This window comes from Equus przewalskii, chromosome 18, assembly GCF_037783145.1.
Source record: "Equus przewalskii isolate Varuska chromosome 18, EquPr2, whole genome shotgun sequence".
In the NCBI taxonomy this organism is placed as follows: domain Eukaryota; kingdom Metazoa; phylum Chordata; class Mammalia; order Perissodactyla; family Equidae; genus Equus; species Equus przewalskii.
In genome coordinates this window covers 20,174,846-20,193,261 of record NC_091848.1, presented here as the reverse complement: position 1 = coordinate 20,193,261, position 18,416 = coordinate 20,174,846, and the positions used below count along the sequence as shown (strand labels likewise).

Genomic DNA, 18,416 nt, shown 5'->3' with positions numbered 1-18,416 from the left:
TAAGGGAAATCATAAATTACCAAAATTGATTTAAAGAAGTAACAAATTTCAGCTTTGGAAAAAAGTTGAGAAGAGTTGTCAACGTAATCACCAAAAAATGCTTTGGCCATCTAGACAAAATTTTTTGCCCATCTGATTATTTCTTTAGGTAAACTGAAATAATTTCTAGTTGATTCTCATTTTAGATCTAACATAGTTTTAATTAAACAAAAATTTCAAATTCTAAAGCCTGACATTCTCCACAACGGTACGTAAAAGCTGTTACTCATAAACAGCTTTTTTCCAAACATATTTTTCAGATTCCCAAACGAACTTTTGCAATAAAAAAGTGAACTGCCAACTTTCTTCTGAAAAAACATTCAAAAGAATAGTTCCTAAGTCTGCCCGATTAGTGCAATCAATCACTACAGGGGAGTTTTGAATATATACGGATTCCTAGATCCACCCCAGCCCCACTGGATCAGGCTCTGGGCTAGATCAGGAGTCTGCAGTTCTCCAAAGCGCCTCATGTGATTCTCAGGATCAGCCAGGTGTGGGAACCATGCACCACAGGACATCTTGTATTCTTCTCATTCCTACCTCTTCAAGGAGATACTCTGGGAAAGCAAAATCTGTACCAGTACTCAATATGAAAGAGGCATAAATGTGTAACAGATCAGTATGTGATTTGGTAGGGGAAATCAATGACAAATATCCACACACATACACACACACTAAAAAGAAAGAAAAGGTCAATAAAGAAAGACAGACAAGGGAAACAGAACAATAGATCCTCTCCCCAGTAGTTTCTCCATGAATGAAATACTGGTAAGAGTGAGTGAGAAGAGCACTAAATCTCTCATGAAAGCAAAAGGGAAAGAAAACAAACAATGGTCTTTGAGTAACTGGGACTTCATGTATCCTGTGGCTTAGCTTGAGAAGGCATCTGCTGATATCCCAGGGGCCTCTAAACAGAGATCTTACCAAGACAGCTGGTATTGGGGTTCTCTTTCTTAAACACTTTGTCTTCATCGACCTAATAGTTTCTCTCCCTTGTACCAAATTAAAGATAGAGGATAGTGAGTAAATGTTTAATTTAAAAAATTCTGCCAAGTACATTTAATGCTCATGTCCTTACTATTAAGGCAGTTATTACTTATAAGGAAAAATAATTACAAACGCAAGTTTTTTCAGTTCTGAAATCTTTGTGTTGATTCGTGGGTGAGCAGTGGATACCAATCTAAGCAGAGCTAGGATTAAATAGGGTTACATAAGCATTTAGAAGATTAACATCTCAAGAACTTTTCAGTCAAATGTAGGATGAATTTTAATGTCTCTGAATAAAAGAACTACATCGAAACCTAAGAAAGTATCTGCTCTCCCCAAGGCTGCACACACACTAGCTACTCACGTGCCTCAGTAGTTCCTGCCAGTTTACCAAGTACAGGACCTGTATCTTAATTATTTTTGTATTCATTAGTTTGTTAAGGACTTTTGGCATACAATGTGGAGAATTAATATGTGACAAGAGTTTAGAAACGTAATAAACTTCTGTCAAATGGCATTAAGTATGCTCTAAATCTCTCTATAAACAGTATGGTACAAAAGAAAAAAGATGATCTTCACTTTGCTATATAATCCATTCCAATGGCAATTATATTGGTTTAATCTTGCCCCAAATTATTGAATATAGAGAATTTCACTCATTGCACAAGTAATATCAGAAAACAGTTTCTCATTTACATACAAATATATAAGGAAAAAGAGTAAGGAAAAAATTATAATCTTTAATTCTCAATTCTTACAGATCATCCATTCTGCAGGAACTTCTTTCCTTTCTTCAAACTTTCTTTGTTTCACCTGTGTCAGTAACTATGCTAAATAATAGCAAAGGTTATTGACAAAGATAAACAGTGAAAATAAAAGACTATGATCACTCTCCAACCAACGTTACGATTTTCTATTAGCCAATACATTCACATTATTCCTACCTCAAAGATTTGTTCAAAATTCTGAAATTCCTGTAATCTTGCCTGAAATCCTTCAGCAAGTGCCCCACCTGTAACATTTAGGTGAAGATTTTAAAACACAGTATATATAGCAAGATAAGATTTCTACCATGCTATTTTTGTAACCTATACTTGTATTTCAAATGAAATCTATAATGAATACATACCACCTTCTGGCATCCCCTGTGCTCTCTGCTTTCTAGCACTAAGAACTTCCTTTGCAGAAACAAAGAAGATACGATTCTGTGCTTCTAAAGGATCCACAACTTTGAGCTCCTCCACTAAGAAATGTAGGCATCTTTCCATGTGCTGTCTGCGTACCTAGAGAAAAATAGGGTATTAAAAGAATTCTAATAATTAAACAAATATAATTATAACTGACAGTTACAGGCCTAAACTCCACTTATAGTGATATTATAGTAATAGTTCCCATATACTTAGCAAATCCAAAAATTCTAATAAATGAAGTTTGTTATTTGTTGACAGGAAATCTCTTAATGATTCTTCCTTTGAACATTTAATTTAAAATTCTGATGGACCATTCCATTATAAAACATACTGTAGACAAATATTACTTCTTAGCATGGGGAAAGGTTTCTAATTCTGTATTAAGGAAGTACATGATTACACTACAAAAAATCATGTGTGTGTACATATATTTGCGTAAATTAATAGACGGCAGGGGGCTGGCCCCATGGCCGACTGGTTAAGTTCGCACACTCCGCTGCAGGCGGCCCAGTGTTTCGTTGGTTCGAATCCTGGGCGCGGACATGACACTGCTCATCAAACCACGCTCAGGCAGCGTCCCACATGCCACAACTAGATGGACACACAACGAAGAATATACAACTATGTACCAGGGGGCTTTGGGGAGAAAAAGGAAAAAATAAAATCTTTAAAATAGACGGCAGGCATACCCACAAAAATGGGTAGCATTTTTGTTTCTTCCTTATGCTTTATTTTCCAAATTTTCTACAATGAAACTATGAATGACTTTGAAATCAGAAAATAAGTGCTACAATAAATTTGCTACAATGAAGCTATTTTTATTTTGAAATAAGAACATAAATAGCATATTTTTCTTCCTCAAAAACATTGAGAATTAAAGTTGGGGAGAATGCACTAGCTAGGGATTAGAGCTGCACTGTCAAGTTTAAGATTAGCGTTTGGGTATTAAAATTAGGACTAAGCGTTAGAAGTTAGTTAGGATTTACTACTAGCCTTTAGCATTATGGCTATGATAAGAGATCTAAAGACTTAATAAAATTAAGCTAAATAAGAAAAGGGAAGAACAATCTGTGGGTGATATTTCCTAATTCTCTGATGATTAAATGAGATTCCAATTTGAAAGAGCATGATTATAGGGGCTGCCCCGTGGGGGAGTGGATAAGTTTGCGTGCTTCGCTGCAGTGGCCTGGGGTTTCACCAGTTCAGATCCTGGGCGCGGACATGGCACTGCTTGTCAGGCTATGTTGAGGCGGTGTCTCACATGCCACAACCAGAAGGACCCACAACTAAAAAGATAGGCAACTATATACTGCGGGGATTTGGGGAGAAGAAGCAGAAAAAAAAAAAAAAGGAAGATGGGCAACAATTGCTAGCTCAGGTGCCAATCTTTAAAAAAAAAAGAAAGTATGATTATAAAAGAAGAGTTAATAATAGTAGGATATATAGCTTCATATTAAGCAAAATTCCAGTTTTGGGGTGAGGGGAAGAACGAAAGCAAATAATATAACATGGGAACAGTGATGGGATAGTATACATTTTAATTTTATATGTTTTCTAAATTTTTTACAATAAACATATACTGCTATTAAAATCAGAAAAAGCAGTATCAAGCAAATTAAATAAACATTATTTAGAGACCAAATGCCAAATACTCTATTCTTTTTAACAAGAAGTTTCTAAAATCACCAGCATAACTAAAATGAAAAGAAAAAGAAAAACAAATACCAAGTGTTGGCGAGTGTATAAATCACCTGGAAGTCTCAATCTGCTGGTGGGAGTATAAACTGGTTTATAAGCACTTTAGAAAATTCTTGGGGGTTGGCCCAGTGGTGCAGCAGTTAAGTTCACACATTCTGCTTTGGCAGCCTGGGGTTCGCCAGTTCGGATTCTGGGTGCAGACCTACACACCGCTTGTCAAGCTATGCTGTGGCAGGTGTCCCACATATAAAGCAGAGGAAGATGAGCATGGATGTTAGCTCAGGGCCAGTCTTCCTCAGCAAAAAGAGGACTGGCAGCAGATGTTAGCTCAGAGCTAATCTTCCTCAAAAAAAAAAACTCACAAAAAAACAAAAACAAAACTCTTGGGCTATGTTTACTAAAACAGCATATTCTTAACCTGCAGTCCAGCAACTCTACTCCTAAATATACACCCATGGATCACTCATCTCCGCATTACTGACATTCGGAGTCAGATAAATCTTTGGTTGAGGGGGCTGTTCTGTGCTATAGGATGTTCAACAGCATCCCTAGCCTCTACCCACCAGAGGCCAATAGCACACTCCCCTTCTTGTGACAACCAAAAATGTCTTCAGATATGGCCAAATATTCCTTGGGGGTCAAAATCAGCCAATTCCTCACACTGAGAACCACTGGTATACACTCAACAGAAATACATACATACATGCACCAAAAAGACATACATAAGACTATGAGAGCAGCATTATTCACAATAGCTAAACACAGGAAATTTACCCAAATGCTCATGACTAGCAGAATGAATAAATCACTTGCAGTTATTCACAGGATGAACTATACAGCAATGAGAATGCACTTCAACTGTGCACAACACTATGGATGCATATCACAAATGTAACACTGAGCAAAAAACCCGACTTTACAAAAGTAAATACTACATGAGTCTGCTACATGAAGGTGAACAGTAAAAATTAATCCAGTGTGTTAGAAGTCATAATAAGTGGTTACCCCTGGGAGAGAGGATAGAGGCTTGAAGGAGTGGATTCTAGGGTCCTAGGAATATTCTGCTTCTTCATCTGGATCCTGACACAAGTCTGTTAAGTTTGTAAAATTCACTGAGCTGGACACTTACGATTGGTATACTTTTGTTATGTTATACTTCAATAAAAAATTAAAACAAAACAAACAGAAATGAAGTTTCAAGATGTAAAATGATTACATAGCACTTTTAAAACACACGTGCCTTCAAAGTAGCTTAACATTCTGGTTTCTATCACATAGCCACTTCAGGTTTTCTAGAATTATATTCTTTTCTGAAGTAAGAGAATACTGCTTCCGATGTTCTATAAGGTATGTTGTTTTCTCTGATAACTATCTACATGACTGTATTTCAAACCTTAAGGGAAAAAAATAACTTACATCTTCCATGTATTCTGGCTCCGAGGCAGAGGCATCCCAACGGTTATTCAGAATGAAAATATTAGGCTTGGAAAGTCGCTCATTTACCTTGTGAAAAAACTGTTTTTCCTGAAAAATATCAAATACCCAATAGTATGCTCACTTTTAAAAGCTCTCTTATATTTACATTTATAATTAAAGCTTTATTTTCATCTAAAAGTTTGAACCATTTAGACAACAGAGATTCACACTCATTGATAAAGGAGACCAAAGCACTCTGAGCATTAAACTTTGCAAAGATAGGAAAATTAAAATATAAGACGGCAAAAGTGAAGATTTGCCTGCTCCTGCCATGAGTCTTTTTTGCAAATCAATTTAACAAATATTCATCTCTCTCTACTATATGCAGGACATAAAAGGTACTGCTGTACACGATGGTCGATATTTTCAAAAATCAACCTCAATTCTTTTTTACTATTTAGACTAACTAAATTAATAACAATGTAAGACACGTGCACAACACATCATAATAAACAACAGAGAAAGGTATGTGCCATAAACTCTATAAATAAAAGCTATGATTATTCAAAGGAAGGAGACTATCTAGTTGAAATTAGGAAAAACTCCATATTGAAGAAAGTGGTGATAAAGATGAGCTTGAAAGTAGTGATAACAGGGCTTTTTCAGAAAACAAAAGATGTGAGGGGGAAGAATTGGGGGCAAAGAAAAGCATAAACAGAGGCACCAAAGTCAGAATGTGTATCAAAGTTTGCTTATCCAACGTTCAAATAATGCGGTTACTCCAACACAGATTTTAAACATTTATTAATTTTTTATATCATCAGGTTATAAACAACTGTCAGCACTGTCAAATCAGGCTCGTCTATGTGACAGAGATCGGGCCACACAAACTAATAACACAGTGGCACAGTGATACAGTAACAAAACAGAGGTCTTGCTGGTAACACCTAGGTTATGATGACCTTTGGCCATTTACATACTTTTGATGACAATTTTTAAAAATTATACTCTAGTTTTGGATATCAGCTATCTAAACTCTGGAAAGTTTATTTGGGATGAGTATGGCTCTAGACATTCACATAAGCAATGTAAGTCTGACAGCAGCTTTGAGTGTACACAGGTAAACTGGAAAAGGAAAAAGTTGACAAAATTCAAAATATGAAAAGCCTTGCCTGCCAGATGGGGGGTGGGGTGAGGGTGTTACATTTTATTCAAGAGGCTTAAGCCAATGTCCTAACAGCCCATTCCTTCTGAAACTGGGAAATAACCACAGTGAATGTCAACAACACACACATATCACACCTTCAACTCAAAGATCCTCTAGAAGCTAGAGCCATCAAATGCTAGACTGCTACTGAAACGCTGGCAACACTCAGCCCTTCTGGTCCCATGCAAACACAACTCCTTTGTTCACCCTTGATATTAGAGGATCTTCCCAATCCATAATTTGGACTTCCATCACTTTTCAGAATTAAAACAGATACCATCTCATTTCCTACCACTCAAACATAATAGTATGATTAAATCCTACCGTGTTCATTAGCGTTGATTCAGAGTTTGCAACCAAAACGAAGACATCAGCATCTAAGCAAAACTTATCAATCCAGCTATCCAGCTCTGTAGTGACATCTGTACCCGGACTAATAGGAATAAAAGAAGAATTGTATTATATAATATTTTTTGAAAAGAAAATTTGGAACATAGAAAGATAACATTTTAAACTTTTATGAGTTACGTAAAGCCTAAAGGACAGGATTTCTACCAGTCATCAGTATGAAGCCTAGGAGATTTAAATTACTTTCTCACCTATAAGAGAGAAGTTGTGGCAAGTTAAGAATCTGTGCTTTAGATACTTCTATATGTTTATTTTGCTGACAAGGAAGTCCCAAAGTCTATCCAATTGACAACTTAAATGCTAAAAAAAAGTTTATTTACCAAAGACAACCTTGTGATTTTTGACAAAGCAAGTAACATGATCAACATTTTAATCTTTTAAGTCTCTATGCTTTGGAAGGCTGAAAAATAAATACTGAAAAAAAAAAATTGGCTAATACATAATGAAAAACGACAGTGCAAGTAGCTATCTCCAGAACAGCTCAAGGAAGTTTAAGTGCTTATAAGCATAAATAAAAAAAAGTAAAACATCCTCTGCTAGACATAAATTTAATATACAATCTATACTATAAAAATTATAGTGCAACTGTCCATATACTGGCTTTATGTATCCTGCGACAAGTTGGCAAGATGACAGGTTAGGGTCATGGATAGTCTGTCTATGAAATAACACAAAATTAATTAGGCAATATTATATTTAAACCAAATTATTTCTATTTCACAAGCATCTTTTCTCTCATTTGAACTACTTCTGCTGATTACAGTAGTCCCCCCTTATCTGAGGTTGCAGGTTTTGGTTACCCACGGTCAAGTGCAGTCCAAAAATAATAAACGAAAAATTTCAGAAATAAACAACTGATAAATTTTAAATTGTGTGCTGTTCTGAGTAATGTGATGAAATCTCACGCTCTGTCCTGCTCTGTCCTGCCCTGGACATGAATCATCCCTTTGTCCAGTGTATCCACAGTGTATATGCTACCCACTTGTTAGGTCACTTAGTAGCCGTCTTGGTTATCAGATCAACTGTCAAGGTATCGCAGTGCTTGTGTTCAAGTCACCCCTATTTTATTTAACAATGGCTCCAAAGCACAAGAGTAGTGATGCTGGCAATACGGATATGCCAAAGACAAGCCATAAAGTGATTCCCTTAAGTGAAAAGGTGAAAGCTCTTGACTTAATAAGGAAAGAAAAAACATCGCACGCTGAGGTTGCTGAGATCTATGGTAACCTTTATTATAGTATATTGTTATTTTAATTATTAGTTATTGTTCATAATCTCTTACTGTGCCTAATTTATAAATTAAACTTTATCACAGGTATGTATAGGAAAAAACACAAAATATATAGGGTTTGGTACTATCCACAGTTTCATGCATCCACTGGGGGTCTTGAACATATCCCCCTGGATAACAGGGGCTACTGTACTTGAAACACATTACTAGTTAAAAAAATATCTACTTAGAGTTATCTAGATACCTACAATTAGAGGCCCAGCCACTTACCCAAACTACAACATCGGTCTTAGGAAAGAATCAAAGTAGCCATCCTTGAAATTTCTTGTAACAGAACTAGACTGATAAATTGGCACTTTTATGTAATCATTAAAAAACAGAAGCCCATACCTTATGTGTTCCTTAACCATCTAGCAACCGGGAACAAAGCAGCGACTGTACATTTTAAATTTCTATGTACTACATGCTAAAGCAAGCAGTATTATTCTATGAAACATTTACAAGGAGAAAATGACAATTCATAGGTAATTTTACCTGTCCACTAAAACCAGGTCATCTCTCAAGAGGGCACATTTTGCCTTTGGCCAAAACACATGTACAAGACAGCCAGCTTTCAAGTCTTTGTCCATATGAAGGGCATGGGCCAGCTGATTAACTGTCTACAGTGGGAGGGAAAGAAAAAACAAAACTCTACTTATAACAAAATTCAATAAAAATTAAAACTACTATGATTTGGTACATTTATTTTTGCAAAATGTGCAAAAAGCAGAACATTAAATAATTTGAAATAAAACCATCTGAGCAATCTTGAGAAACTGAGTTTTACAAAAATTACCAAATAGAAAAAAAAATTGGTATCCTTAAAACAGTTTACTCATACCATTCTGCAAAGACAATCAAAGCCAGAAACATTCTAAATGCTCAACAAACAGAACTCTGGCAATGGAATCCTACACAACCCCTGAAATTGATATGGTTTGTATGAAAAGAAATTTAAAACATATTAAGAGAAAAAAAGAAAATCAGAAAATAGCACACATGATATAAAACCATTTTGTTTAAAAAATACAGAGAAAGACAAATTTAACTCTATACCAAAGGATTTCCACTGGTTTGGGGAAGGGTGCGAATTTTGGAGTTTCTTTTCATTTTGCCTATTTGTCTTTTCTGAATTGTCTAAAACAAATGTGTATTGCTTAGTAATAAGAGGGGAAAACAGAAGCTATGTCATTACTAAAATAGATTTTAAAACACCTTAGGAATAAGACCAAGGTGATACAAGAGAAGCTCAATACATTCTCTTTTAATAAAGGATTTTTCTCAGTGGTAGTTATTTATTCCCATAAGCCTGCTTGAAATCAACGACTATGCCTTCTCTTTCCATTTAAATTCACTGAAGTATTTCTGTTTCTCAAGATGACTTCCATATATATTTATTAATGTATTAATTTAATACCTTTCGCGTGTGTTAAATTAACTATACAATAAATACAAAGGGCTTTAAGACAAAACTAATAACCAAGGAAAGCGCATTGGTACACATTCCTCTATGGTTCATTTGTGATTTGTATCAAATCTTAAAGGGAAACATCTATTTTCAAATGGGCACAATAGCACTGATCAGGGTTGAAGTGAATCTCCATAGTGACAATGTTAGGTAGGGTGTTTTTGCTCGCTTTCATAAACTTTTTGATAGAATTTTAAACTTGTACTAAAATCCTGATGCCTCACCTATAAAATTAAGATAAAAAGAGCACCTATCTGACAGAGTTGTGATGAGGTTCGAGTTACTCCAAGGATTTAGAATCGTGCGTGGTACACAGCAAGCGTGCCATCAAGTGTTAGTTATTATTGTTGCCTTTCTTTTACTAAGTAAACCATTACAGCACGAGACTCAATTTATTTACACCTTAAAGCAGGTCATTACTTGAGGAAAACAAATTTAAATTTTGGAGAGAGGAGTAAAAGAGCATGAAGGAAGAGGATTGCAAGTTGAGAGCACAGGTCAGGAAAAATGAGATGATTAAAAATATCACACACACTTGACTTTGAGGATCTAAAGCCACAGGCAGTTTGAATTCTGATTTGATAAAAAGTCTTGATTATAAAGCAAGTGATTCCTTTGTATGGGTTACAAGTATAAAAAATATTTTCATAAATATCATCTCATTTATTCCTCATAACTAATCTGAAGGGTATTAAATAGAGTTACCTGATCTGGATCAAACAGCAAACTCACAGAACAAGAGTTAGACCCATGAATTCACCTAGTTTAGCAAAAACGAAAATGGCATGGATCTTCAAACACTGAACTTTTGCATTTGTGAGAGAGCTCTTAAGACTTAAGAGAAAGCGACCATAGTGAGAAACAGTGCCTGTACCAAGTGCTTTCACTTCAGAGTCAACATCTTGCATCCTAATTTCTTTCTTTCTTTCTTTCTTTCTTTTTGGCTGAAGTAACCTAGGGCACAGAATTCCTTAAGAAATTTATGAAAAGTAGAGAACTGCCATTGGCCCCTATCTGATAAAGTTATAACATTTATTCATGAATATACTTACTAAAGGCACAGAGGTGTCAAAAACTGATTCCAGGGCCCACCTTTTTAAACAAAGTTTTCTTTTTTTGTGAGGAAGACTGGCCCTGAGCTAACATGTGCCAGTCGTCCTCTACTTTATGTGGGATGCCGCCACAGCATGGCTTGACAACTGGTGTCAGGTCCGCACCCGGGATCCGAACTGGCAAACCCTGAGCTGCCAAAGCAGACTGCACAAACTAAACCAAATAGTTTAAAATAGTTTCCAGAGCCCAATATTTTAAACAAAGTTTTCTTTAAAAAGACAAGATCTGAGGGGCCAGCCCCATGGCCAAGTGGTTAAGTTCATGTGCTCGGCTTCGACGGCCCAGGGTTTCATTGGTTTGGACCCTGGGTGCGGACACGGCACTGCTTGTCAGGCCACGCTGAGGTGGCATCCCACATGCCACAACTAGAAGGACCCACAGCTAAAATATATAACTATGGACTGGGGAGATTTGGGGAGAAAAAGCAAAGAAAATAAAAAAAAAAAGATTGGCAACAGTTGTTAGCTCAACTGCCAATCTTTAAAACAAAAAAGACAAGATTTGAGATTAAACAGCAACAACACAGTTCAATAATGTTCTTTCTCCTGGGAACCTTGTTTAAAAAAATTAATACTTTTAACTCTAATTTACTTTTGTTTTAAGTTAAGGACAGGTTTTATTCTTCTAGCAATTTAGCTCTGAAGCAAAAGAATTTTAGAGAATTCAAAATATTAGTGATGGCACTGAAAGCTATGAATAGAAATATTAATGGTTCTTCCATCTCCAGCGATGCAGACATCTTATGAAAAAATTTTTCAAAAGAACAAGTTAAGGGGCCAGCCAGGTGCTACAGTGGTTAAGTTGGCAAATTCTGCTTCTCCGAGGCCCGGGGTTCACCGGTTCGGATCCCAGGTGCAGACATGGTACCGCTTGGCAAAAGTCATGCTGTGGCAGGCATCCCACGTATAAAGTAGAGGAAGATGGGCATGGATGTTAGATCAGGGCCAGTCTTCCTCAGCAAAAAGAGGAGGATTGGGAGTAGTTAGCTCAGGGCTAATCTTCCTCAAAAAACAAAAACAAAAGAAAGAACAAGTTAAGAACATTACTTCAGGTACCTTATGCAGCTAAAGGGCAAATATCATACCTTCACACTCTTTTTTTCTTCTGATCCTTCTGTCATAAGATAGGCTCTATCTCCATCAGTTCCTTCAACACTCAGGAAGCAATTGGTTGTGTGGCCAATCCCACTAGGGAGGACTTTATCCCACAACATTGCATTGATAACAGAGCTCTTCCCACTGCTTGTCCTGAAGAATGAATATACAAAATCATGAAAAACAAAACATAACAGTAAAAACTTTCTTCTTTCACTGGGTCTAAGACCAACTTTTTTAGAATTCAAATTTTGTTAAAATTTCATCAGATTCCACTTTTAATGAAAAAATCGACAACATGACTCACACAAATATTAGCAACATACATTTCAGAAAAATAGAGGAAAACAAATCTCATCTTTCCTATAAAGCTATCCTTGCCTTTTCTATCTTTCTTGCTTCTTGTGGCAATTTGAAATCACAGCTCCAAATTCTGTGACACTCTTCCCATCCCAAGATGGGTTGAGATGTCCGTCTCCTTAAATCCAGGCTGGACCTTTTTCACATCCAAAGCTAATAGTTATTTCTCCTTCTCAAGTAGGACAATTGAGTCATCGCCTCTCCAGGAGCCCTCCTCCCTCCCACTCCTACTCCACCCTAATCTGAGGTAGGGCCTCTTTTATGGACCTACCTCGTACTAGACTCTGTGTAAGGCCCTGAGAACATGGTCAAGTGGGAGAAGCAGGCAATAGAAACAAACAAAACAACAGAGTTTCGTGGGAAAGTTCCAAAGGACGCAAACAGGGTGCTTTAACAGAGAACAACAGAAAAGGAACACTCTAGATAGAGTGGCCAGAGAAGGTTTCTGAGGTAGTACCATTTAGCATGGATCTGAAGAGTGAGAAGGAGCCGGACACAGAACAAGGGATAGAATTCTAGGGAGAGGAAATTGCAAGTGCTAAAGCTCTAAGATGGGAAATAGCTTAGAAGGTCCATGAGGTTAGTTTAGTGAGTAAACAAATGCCTCTGTTGATACAGAGCACATGATATTTGAGCAACCAAGTATGGGCCTAGTCACGTCTTTGACTCCCCAGTGCCTCACAGAGAGCATGGTACATAGGTAGCTAACAAAGGATCCTTAAAGGAATGTTTAAGCTATGGCAGAGACCACTATCACTCCAGACGGTCAAGTTAACAAACAGCACTTCCCACTCTCCTTCTGGGAACCATGTGGCTAAGAATCCTTTTGGAAGACACATCCGATAATGAACAGAAATTTTAAAAAGTCACAAGTTATACATATCATTTATCTGTACTTCTATTCTTACTACTGGCTAAGAAGCCAATTCTTAGAGAAGAGCATCTTTTAAAAATATGATTGACCTTCATAAAGCTTCATTTTATACCAGGAACTAAAATGAACAAGTTCATATGCATGCTAATTAATAGCTTTAACATTTAACACAGGCAGAAACTGTTGTCAGAAAAGTGGGAGGAATATCACTTGCTGAAACATCAGAAACAAAGCTGAGGATATGACCAAGAAAAACTGATTTCTGGAAACTACCCTTGAGAATAATAAAGGATTAGATTACCTGCCGAAAAATGCCACTTTCATGTGTCTCCGAGACAGCACCTCACCAATGACAGAAAGCTTGTTTTTATACCCCTGTATTTCTATCAGATCATCCTCAGTAGCTATTCGATCAAGTTCTGGATTCTTGAATGTTCCTGCAAAATTGAAATGGTATTAGAAGAAGCGATATAAATGAATAGTTAGCCCTCAGGGGCCGGCCCCGAGGCCGAGTGGTTAAGTTCGCGTACTCCCCTTCGGCGGCCCAGGGTTTCGCCGGTTCGGATCCTGGATGTGGACATGGCACCGCTCGTCAGGCCGTGTTGAGGTGGCATCCCATATGCCACAACTAGAAGGACCCACAACTAAAAATATACAACTATGTACCAGGGGGCTTTGGGGAGAAATAGGAAAAATAAAATATTAAAAAAAAAAAAAAAATAGCCCTCAGTATCCGAGATTCAACCAACTGCAGATCAAAAGTCCTACAGTGGCTGCATCTGTACTGTACACGCACAGACTTTTTTTTGTCATTAATCCCTAAACAGTACAGTATAGTAACTCTTTACATGGCATATACATTGTGTTAGATATTATAAGTAATCTAGAGAGGATCTAAGGCAGACAGGAGGATGTGCATGGGTTATATACACAAATACTACACCATTTTATATAAGGATCTTGAGCACCGTGAATTTTTGTATTCACAGGGGGTCCTGGAACCAATCCACTGTATTAAGTTAATTATACAATGGACTACCCAAGATATACATATACTTTGGCTTTCTTTTATATTAACATGCCATTTGAAAAGTAAAAATGGGGCTGGCCTGGTGGCCAAGTGGTTAGGTTCGCGCTCTCCGCTGCAGGCGGCCCAGTGTTTCGTTGGTTCAAATCCTGGGTGCGAACATGGCACTGCTCATCAAACCACGCTGAGGCAGCGTTGCACATGCCACAACTGGAAGGACCCACAACAAAGAATATACAACTATGTACTAGGGGGCTTTGGGGAGAAAAAGGAAAAAAATAAAATCTTTAAAAAAAAAAAAGAAAAGTAAAAATGCCCACAGTATCTGAATATTTGATGAAAGGTAAACGCTTTGTTGCAATGGGTCCTAAGAATCCTGCACAAAAGAATTTCAAAATTATTAAAAGTTACAGGGACCCAGTCAAAAGGGTATCTATTATTCATCTGGGTCTCAAAAATACAAAATACCCATCTAAGACGAATATGCTTTTCTGAACAGAGAAACTAGAATCTAATATCCACCTATTATTGTTCCATCCAGACTGGATCTTCAAATCTTGGGCTGAGAAAGGGGATCCACATGCTAAGAAAAAAGTGAGGTTTGAATGGGTACCCCTAAGGATTAAAGCTACGGGTCAAGGAGGTCTCCAGGCTAGGGAAGACTTTGCTACCTTATTACTTCTTGTCTGCTTCCCACAGGGATGGAGCAAAACAGCTCATTTAACATGAAAAGAGAATTGAGGATTGTATCCCATTCCCGTCAGGTGTGGGGGTAACTGCCCAGCCCAGCCCTAACCTCGTCCCTCCTCCAAGGATATGGTAGCTGGAAAAGCCTGGGTTCGAAAAGCAGAAAAGCCTTTTTTCAGTTTTGTCTATATTTCAGGAATCTACATTTTTACATTTATATATTTCTCATCTCATTTTGAAGGTGAAAATATGGAGATTCACTTAGGTATCTAAATGATCCTAATTAGACACAAACATTAACACAGCTTACTCAGGGCTCACCCAACTAAACGTAAGCTTTATATATCTCATCAGTGCATTAATAAAATATGTGCAATTTGGTGAATAAAGGTATGACTACCTTCTTTATCGCTACATTCACCTGTGTTTGTCATTTTATTCTTGCTCTTCTATGTTCTTCCTGATTTATTTGCTTTGTCTCTTTTCTGCAACATTTTTTGAGGTTCTAGAGCCAGTAAAATCAAACAGATTCTAAAGCTGCCATTCACCAGCTCCCGGCATAATGCTCAATCTCTAGTAGGCTCAACACACAGAAGATATTACTTTTAACTGCATTTTCACTTCCTATCAACTTTTTCTCCCTCAAGGAAGGATTCGCCCTGAGCTAACATCTGTTCCCAATCTTCATTTTTTCCCCCTTCCCAAAGCCCCCCAGGGCATCGTTATATATCGTAGCTATAAGTCCTTCTAGTTCTCCTATGTGAGCTGCCACCACAGCACGGCAACTGACAAACGAGTAGTGTGGTTCCACGACCAGGAAATGAACCTGGGCTACCAAAGCGGTGAGAGCCCCAAACTTTAACCACTAGACCATCAGGGCTGGCCCCTATTAACATTTTTGGAATAAAATATTATTCAAAAGTCACTGTGCCAGCTCAAATTCTTTCCAAAGGATTCTATATCAGTACTTTTTTTTCTTATTCAACAAGAAAAGTGGCCGGCCTGGTAGTGTAGTGGTTAAGTTCTCAAGCTCCATTTCGGTGGGCCGGGGTTCGCCGGTTTGGATCTCAGGCACAGACCTACACACCACTTATCAAGCCATGGAGTGGTGGCATCCTACATACAAAACAGAGGAAGACTGGCACAGATGTTAGCTCACGGACAATCTTCCTCAAGCCAAAAGAGGAAGATTGGAAACAGATGTTAGCTCAGGGCCAGTCTTCCTCACCAAAAAAAACAACAAAACTTGAATTATCTCAGGTTTGGTGACAGGGACACAATAACAAGGCATAACTCCTACCCTCAAGGAGCTCAAAATCTGGTGAGGGAGGGTTAGGACGGATAAGGAAAAAAGTCTGATTCTGCCTATCTACCAAATGTTTCCTCATTGTCACTGGAGAAGTTAACAGAATCCCTCCCTTTTCACTGTAACCTTAACGGTCTTGTAAACTTAAGAACCAGAAAAGATTTCAACAGTTACGACCAAAGCAGTATTCCCTAGTAAGACGTTCCTCACCACCTTTGTTTGAACAACTACACTCATTTTAAGAAAATGTGTTTTGCCCTTTTCTCACTGCATTCCAGCCTCATTTGAGAAGATAAGATATGTCTGAGATCTTGGCTTAACTGCTGATGTGGGAAGGAGATGAGTATAATGGCTAAATGTGGGCTGCCCCATTTTCAGTCTTGGCGTTTACCAGCCGTGTGATCTTGGGCAAGTGGCTTAACTTATCTGTGCCTTGATTTCTTCATCTTTAAAATGAGCGTGATTAAAATCTGCTTCAGAGTTGATATGACGATTAAATGAATCATTAATTTAATAAAGTGCTTAGAATATCACATACAAGCACTAACTTCTTAGTTGTTACTAATGCCATTTAATTTTCCTTCTTTGGAGGGCCGAAATGGGTTTGTTAGGGCATCACTCACAGTTTACAGCACAGCGCCCTATGTATGTGTTCAGTAACTAAGGTTGAAAGAGTAATGCACCTTTGTGTATTTTCAAAAGTAATTATTTTTAAAACTTAGAGGAACTAACCTTCAACAAAATGTGATCCCTCAGTAACAAACTCCAGTAACTGGTCAAAGATTGCAGTAATTGCCTTCTTAGCCAGCACAAAGTGCTTCAGTGGAGAAGCAGTTTCCGCCATTATGCTACTGGGGGCAGAAAATAAAAAGTTAGAAAAGCACAAATTAAACAGGATGATAAAGACATGCAAATTAATGACACCTTCTGGCAACACTGATTAACTCCCCGATTAAATAAATTAAACAAATTGACAAAATACTTTTAGATAACTGTTTTTCCGGGACAAGCGCTTTAGTCAGACAAGTTAAGACCACCGTGAACTCTATTGGCCAAAATCTTGGTTGCAATTTCTACTTTGGTGAAGACGAAACTAAGTGGCTAAATTGTGACCGCACGTGACTCTTAAGTACATCAGAGAACAGGGTTAGTGAGAAGCAGCCAAGTTCAGAAACAATAACTAAGTGATTAAGTTTGTCAACCTGGAGCTCTAGGTGGGTGGAGGTGGATATGCAAGGTGAGGAAATAAAATTCCAAGATCATAACGCAATACCGACGTTTAGAAAGAGCAGCTCTCTACTCTACAACAAATCAGGAGGCAAGGCTTAAAGGGAGCATTGACGTTTCCAGCCAAACTACGAAGAACTTCAAAAAATATTAGTAAATTTTTTTTTTTTCTGGCAGCTTCTCATGAAAAAGACAGCAAACAAAAACGATCACACGTCAGTCGAATCCTGGTGTGTCTGCGCGTGCAACGGAGCCGACTGGCCATCAAGGCTGAGCCGCCCAGAGGGTCAGGAAATGACCGAGCGAAGGAGCAGCGTGGGAAAAGCAGGGAGAGGACAACGACCCGGTTCAGCAGAGTGTGGACACCTACCTCGGGGCAAGGCCTTCCACGCCCGCCCGCCCGCCCGCCCGCCGGGCTTGGGCCAGACCCGCCGCCGCCCCGCGCGCGCCGCCCCGGACAGGGCGCCCCCGCCGTCGGCTCCGTCCGGCCTCGCCTGCTCCGCGGGCCCGACCCGGCCCCGCTCCAACCTCGCTCGCTCGCTCCTTCGCGCAGGACCGCGGCGGCGCCTCGTCACAGAACGTCCCGCGCACGACTCCCCGCCCCCTGTCCCCGGCCGCGCGAAGGTCATACCGAGCAAAGGGAACTGGCCAGCGGCCAAGGCAACGGGCACTCACCCTGTCCCGGTTCCCACTTGTCACCCAGCAGCAGCAGGTCAGCCACAGCCCTCTGGCCGCCTCATCTTCCCAAGCGAGGCCAAGAGGCTGGAAGCGGCAGGAGGCGTGGCAAAGGGCGGTCACTTCCGGTCTCTTGCCCTCCCCGAGTTTGTTTGGCTCCGTCGCCGGAAGTGCCTCTACGCCGACCGCCATTTTTCTTAAGGGCAGAAGGCAAGGCTTGTTGTGGGCAGGGAAGGACAGGAGGAGAATGGTTTTCTGTTCATTCTCCAACTTCTGCTTCGTCTCCCATCTTTCTTCAAAGTTTCTAAAGCTCTGCCCAGCCTAAGCATAGCTAGCTGCCACTGGCTGGTTTAGTGAGAGAGAGCTAAAA

General features: G+C 38.8%; 1 protein-coding gene across 4 annotated transcripts in view; it reads right to left on the bottom strand.

The window, feature by feature from the left end:
* MFN1 (mitofusin 1) overlaps positions 1–18,196 on the bottom strand; it is a 34,577-nt gene extending 16,381 nt beyond the window's left edge. Inside the window, exons 1-9 of one of the 4 annotated variants that reach the window (XM_008521472.2) lie at positions 18,047–18,196; positions 16,877–16,995; positions 13,426–13,561; positions 11,881–12,043; positions 8,711–8,835; positions 6,862–6,970; positions 5,331–5,438; positions 2,156–2,309; positions 1,971–2,038 (exon numbers count right to left, since the gene is read on the bottom strand). In XM_008521472.2, coding sequence (XP_008519694.1) covers positions 1,971–2,038; positions 2,156–2,309; positions 5,331–5,438; positions 6,862–6,970; positions 8,711–8,835; positions 11,881–12,043; positions 13,426–13,561; positions 16,877–16,988 — 975 coding nt within the window. In that variant the 5' untranslated portion in view covers positions 16,989–16,995; positions 18,047–18,196. Of the gene's footprint in view, positions 1–1,970; positions 2,039–2,155; positions 2,310–5,330; positions 5,439–6,861; positions 6,971–8,710; positions 8,836–11,880; positions 12,044–13,425; positions 13,562–16,876; positions 16,996–17,741; positions 17,888–18,046 lie in introns of those variants that run through there. The other 3 variants (XM_008521551.2, XM_008521711.2, XM_008521635.2) reach the window with 3 other exon arrangements.
* Between the last annotated feature and the right edge of the window lie 220 nt (positions 18,197–18,416).